The sequence below is a fragment of the Mandrillus leucophaeus genome, unplaced genomic scaffold (assembly GCF_000951045.1).
Source record: "Mandrillus leucophaeus isolate KB7577 unplaced genomic scaffold, Mleu.le_1.0 Scaffold437, whole genome shotgun sequence".
NCBI lineage: Eukaryota > Metazoa > Chordata > Mammalia > Primates > Cercopithecidae > Mandrillus > Mandrillus leucophaeus.
In genome coordinates, this window is record NW_012104665.1 from 681556 (window position 1) to 687555 (window position 6000).

General features: G+C 34.4%; 1 protein-coding gene across 4 annotated transcripts in view; it reads right to left on the minus strand.

Moving 5' to 3' along the window:
- The window catches only part of EPHA5 (EPH receptor A5), a 378406-nt gene that overhangs the window by 22720 nt on the left and 349686 nt on the right, over positions 1-6000 (minus strand). For all 4 annotated transcript variants that reach the window (XM_011993927.1, XM_011993925.1, XM_011993926.1 and 1 more), the window contains one exon: positions 5213-5362. In XM_011993927.1, coding sequence (XP_011849317.1) covers positions 5213-5362 — 150 coding nt within the window. The remainder of the gene's footprint in view (positions 1-5212; positions 5363-6000) is intronic.

Below are 6000 nucleotides of genomic sequence, written 5' to 3' on the forward strand. Positions count from 1 at the left end.
TTCATTTTAGATTATATAGCAATGAGGCTAAGGAGTTGAATAATTTACTTACTGTAAAATCTTAGTAATTTGCAGTATTTGGATAGGAACTATATTCCTCATACCCCTTCTTTAGTTAATTACAACATGCTGACTCTTTGTTTTAACAAGAAATATGCCAATAATATACATATTCCTTGTATGTTTATGTATATTTCTTATACACATATCACTTATATTGCAGATATATGTATATCTGGCACATCAGAAAAGAAATAAAGAATAGAAGGAGGAAGAGAGGCATACCCAGCACAAAGCTAGTTGATCTTTTCTGGAGTCAAATAGTCTTTCTGCTTTACAAGTAAGATCTGGTCCTACAGAAGTAGCAATAAAACAACTGGATTAAAACTGGCCAGAAAAAGAAAGCATAGAACCTAACTTCCTAAAACCAAAAAGGACAGAAATACTTCTAATACAAGAAGATTGAAAAACAGATTAATTAAATTAGTTTTTAAAATATTGTGGAATCTATGTACTTAGTAGAATCTATACAGTCATATAGTCTGAAATAAATATAAGAGAAAGACCTTGTCACTAAAAATAAAAAATGCAACAAAATGAAATTTTTAGTTTTTATTTTAGCTTCTGAAAAATGTTGACATTTAAAGTATTTACTGTAAATAAATAGGTTTCTACTGACTACATGATATTATCTTAGCTTCTGCACATGAATCAGAGTTCATGGTCTGGTATTTACCTAAAATCACCTTAGTCGTTCTAGTTTATTTTTATTATTGTTATTACAGGTTTTCTTCGTGATGGAAGAGGCAATCCTAAATCAAAAGAATCCTGCTGCATTTTGTCCTCCTGACACAGAGGAAGTTCTCCTCTGTGAGATTTAGATTATCCTGCATGTCTTGGTAATGTAACATTTTCATGGTGGCAAAGCCCTTTAAGAATCAGACAGCATCTAGAATGTGGAGATTATGGAACATATCATTTGAAATTGCCAAATCAGTACTTCTACTTTGTTTTTTGAGAATTTTTCTCCAAAAAAAATTTAGTGATCGTGATCATTAAATATAGTTGATTTGTCATGTTTCTTAGATACAAAATTTGGACAGAAATTAGAGAATAGGAAATTTAGTGCTGTATCTGAAAACTGAAATGCCACTGATGAACTGTCTGAGAAAGTAACAATGCATGCATTAGACATTGTATATAGACAGGTATTTTAGAAAGATGTTTATTTGTATAATCATTTTCTGTAAACCTCATTTAAATCCTGAGAAAACCAAGTAGAAACCAAAATATTAGGGTTTTTTTTCTTTCTTAAAACTTCCTGAAATGGTACATAAGCAATTTCTTGTATTTTTCTAAATAATTTGAAATAAAGTTATCTGAAAGAGTATCAAGACACTCAAATAGCTGAAATCAGGGAAAAAAAAAAAAAAAGAAAGGCAAAAGGAAAAATAAAAATCACAAAGAAAACACTAAGAGAGTAAAAATAGATGATACTATAATGTTAAAGAAGAGATTAAGCATTAGATAAATGAACTTTTATTCACTTATCTATGCAACTTTATAGTGCCCACCCACAAAGAGTAGTGTCATTGACTCAGCACTTTGATTATGGGATTGGCCAGTGAGATTTTAGTAGACACGTTGCTGGCTGAGATGTAATTGGGCTCCTTCTTACCCTTCAGCCATTTTTCAAATGAAATTATGTTTGAGCTAGCTGCTGGTCTCAGGAGGAAAATAAGAGACTTGTGGAGGAGGGCCAAGGCATAATAACCCACCGGCCCCCAGGAACATAAGAAAGCCTAGTTAAGATCAGCACAGTTATGAACATTCACCTAGCACCAGTGTTTGCACCAGTGTATAATTGTGTCTGTGACAGATACAACTGTATTAGGCATAATTCCTGATAACGTGGATGATCTGCCGCACAACTGGGAAAGACTAATAATTCTGAGTGACAGGATCAGAATTCAAAATATCTCAAGTGTGAGCAGAAGTTAACCAGGCAAATAAGGGATGAATGTTTCCCTTGAGTGAAGTAGACACATGGTAGAAACCAGCATATCGAGGCTCGCTGCCAGGATGGATTAAAATACTTTCACAAAAATTAAAGGGAAGAATGGCATTGCAATGAGCTTTAGATAAGTTAGAAATGAAACCACGTAGTGTTCTGCAGGACATGTTAGCATTTGGCATTTATCTGAAGAATAGAAAGGAGTAAATGGGTCTGGTCTTAGTCTAGACTAAGATCAAGATCAATCCAGAGTAATCATATATTGAACGGTATATTGAATTGAACATTTTATATTTTATATTAAATTAGAAAGCTGATGTAGGACTATTGGTTAGAAATGAAAGGGAGGTAGGAGACATTGATTCAACTGGAGACAGTGTGGTGCTTAGATACACAAATTTTTTAGAACTAGATTGAAATTTCTGGTATCACTTTCATTATTTCTGTGACGATAAATAAGTCATTTAACATCTCCAAGCTTCAGTGTCTTAATTGTAAAACAGTAATAATAATAGCATCCCTCTGACACAAGGTTGTTAAATATAAGTATAAATACATGTAATAGGGATTTAATGATATCATTTTGCCATGGTCTTGCCCCTAAAATCATAAAGCTGAAGACAATATATACCATTTTCTCAGATTTAGAGAAATGCCAGTCAGTGCTTCCCTCCCCAAGCCAAGTAAGCAGGGCATAAAATAAACAAACATTAGCAATTTTAAGTGACTATAACAAGGGGAGATTCATTGCCATCCGGTTTGCTTGCTGAGAAGCAGAAATCCGTAACTCCAATTTGCTGTTTCGATCAAAGAAGAATGCTATGAAATCATTCATGGTAAAGCTGATGTGTGACCCTGGCTTTTCTTCTGCGGAAATTTGAAGAAGGCTAGCTGGAGCAGCCTGCAATAGATGTCTGCAAAGAGAAGGCACTGCTAGTGCATCCAATAAGAATGTTTTTCTCCCCAATAACGTGGACACAGAGCCGTAACAGTAAGAGACTGAGGTGAGGAACAGACAACAAGTGAAAAGAACTATGGAAAGTCGGAGGACATCCTCCTCCTCCAGGGACCTTGCAGACAAAAGGGCTTCATCAAGGGTCTTTGGAAGAACTCAGACAGATAACTCACTTGAGAACTGATGCCTGGGCAATTTGTCTCACAGGAGGCATCAATATCCTCACATTATAGTAGCAATCATGCCCCTTCTTTTCTTTCTTTTTTTTTTTTTTTCTAATTTGTGTTTCTTTCATTGAAAAAGTTAAACATTTTTTCATACATTTATTGGCCATCTGCATTCCATCCAATGAATCTTGCCAAATCTTATGCTTTGCCTATTGTTTCTATTTTTCTTAATGCTTTATTAAGTCTCATTGTATAAGTACACTACATTTTTGTTTATAATGCCATATTGAAAATATTTTCTCAGTCTAAATTTGTATTTCTTACTTTTTGTTGTGCATTTTTCAACACAGAAATTTATAATTTTGTTAGTGAAAGCTATCCAACTCTTTTCTTAAATGGCTCAAGGATTTTTCCTGTTTTTAAAGAAAAACTAAATATAATCAAAATTTTTCTTCTATCATTTTATATTCTGATTTTGACATTTTGACATTTCAATATTCCAATATTTTATATATACATGGTGTGAAGTTGTGGTTTCATTTTCTTTTTTTTATTATTATTATACTTTAAGTTCTAGGACTTCATGACTAAGACACTAAAAGCAATGGCAACAAAAGCCAAAATAGACAAATGGGATCTAATTAAACTAAAGAGCTTCTACACAGCAAAAGAAACTACCATCAGAGTGAACAGGCAACCTACAGAATGGGAGAAAATTTTTGCAATCTACCCATCTGACAAAGGGCTAATATCCAGAATCTACAAAGAACTCAAACAAATTTACAAGAAAAAAATCCACCCAATCAAAAAGTGGGCAAAGGATATGAACAGATGCTTCCCAAAAGAAGACATTTATTCTCCTTCTTTTCTACCTCTCCACCCAGACCAATCCTGAAGAATCCTGATACAGAGTTTGGCAGAGGAGGAGGGGCAAATATCTGACCATACTTGTTTCACACTATAGGTACCTATGGTTAGGCTAGGCCTCCAGTTGTGGAAAACACTTTGAAATGAATATGGGATTCACTTTTTGGTTGGATTAGAATTTTTGGGCTGGAAAGTCAGTGTTAACTACCAGCATTGTTGTTTCAACAAAATTCAGCTGGAGATCTATATAGTATCTGTCTAACCAACCCTGAAGGCATGAGAGAGGGAGGTTTTATGGAGCATGGATAACAGAAATAATGGGAGAGAAAAAAGTGTTTCAAATAAGCACATTATTAAATTAAAACTATTCAATATACCAGCTTTACAAAGAAGTAATAAAATAGTTGGTAAAGCACTTAAGACAGTGTATGTCATATGGTAAAGGTTTAATAAATGTTAGCTACTTTTATAATTGTTGTTCCTCAAAAGAAAAAAATATGAAATTTCCATATGATCCAAAACAGAAAGGGCTGTATTGAATAGTAATGATGGAAAATTACAAAGGGAAAGATTAAAGAGCCATGTGTCAGGCATCACATAATAAACGTTGTGAATTTGAACAGAAGATTCTTTCATAGTTCCTTTAATTTTAGGATTCTATTATTGTAAGTATGAATTATTTTTCCATTGTAGGGAAAATCTGGTTTTTCTTTCAAGTTAAATAAACAATACAACTCTTCTTACATTTTTTTTTTAATTTAAAGAAATGTAGACTATTCCTTTTTATCCTCTAAAAGCATCCACTATTAAATCAATATCATTCATCCTTTTGGCTTGGAGTATTAGCTGCCGTTATCAAATGCAAATCATAAAAACTTGCCTGTCAGTATTCATTCTTTGATGGCTCTTTCTTTATCTTTGAAAATGATACTGACATGAATTGAGTGGAACATCACTACAGTGTAGCTAAAACTGACTGGCAAGGGACTGAGTTTTTATATAACTGTAACTTACTTTCCTTTGTACTAACTCATTTTGAGCTCCTGCATAAAGGATATTTCAACAACACAAAACAGATCAGAGAGTAAGCAAAGTATTTCATTTTCTTAAGCAACTGTCACTTTCAGAAATGAAAAACATTGTAAGTGGCTTGACTCAGAGAACAAAGCATTTCATTGTCAAGTTGAGAAAGAGTAGTTCCATACTCACATCTTGATTGGTCATCTCCCAGTAGGGTCTCTCTCCATAAGACACAACTTCCCACATTACTATTCCATAACTCCAGACATCACTGGCAGAAGTAAACTTTCGGAAAGCTATTGCTTCTGGGGCAGTCCATCTGATTGGAATTTTTCCTCCCTAAAATTGAAAACGATTTTAAAAACTTCCTACATACTTCAAATGTATCTAGGGACAGTGTTGCCTCACTGAAAAGATCTAGACAGAGATGTAGCATTTTTAAGTGAATCTGTTTGACAGCACACAGTCTCTTTTCACATCTCTCAGCCCGTACGCAGTTGTAGACTAACTACTAATTGGCTGTCTGGAAGGTTTCTAGTTTAAATTCTGTGTGACTACTGAATTACGTACAGAAACCACATCTCAATTACAGTCCTCAATATGGCAGTTCTAAGCAAGGAAAAGCAGGCAGTCAAACAAACCAATAAGGTATACTCTCATGACTTCCTAACAGAGAGTAAAGGACTCAAATTCCCTGGGTGCTTTGTTTCTTTAATACAGAAATTGTAAGTGGAAATTACAGGTTCACGAATGTGACCCTGAACTGTTTAGCAGTTAATAAGACAAGCGTGAATACTGGAGATATTTTGTTTTTGAGACAGGGTCTCGCTCTGTCTCCTAGGCTGGAGTGCAGTGGTGAGATCTCCACTCACTGCAAACCCCACCTCCCAGATTCAAGTGATTCTCATACCTCAGCCTCCTGAGTAGCTGGGACTATAGGCGTGCGCTATCATGCCTGGCTAATTTTTGTATTTTTA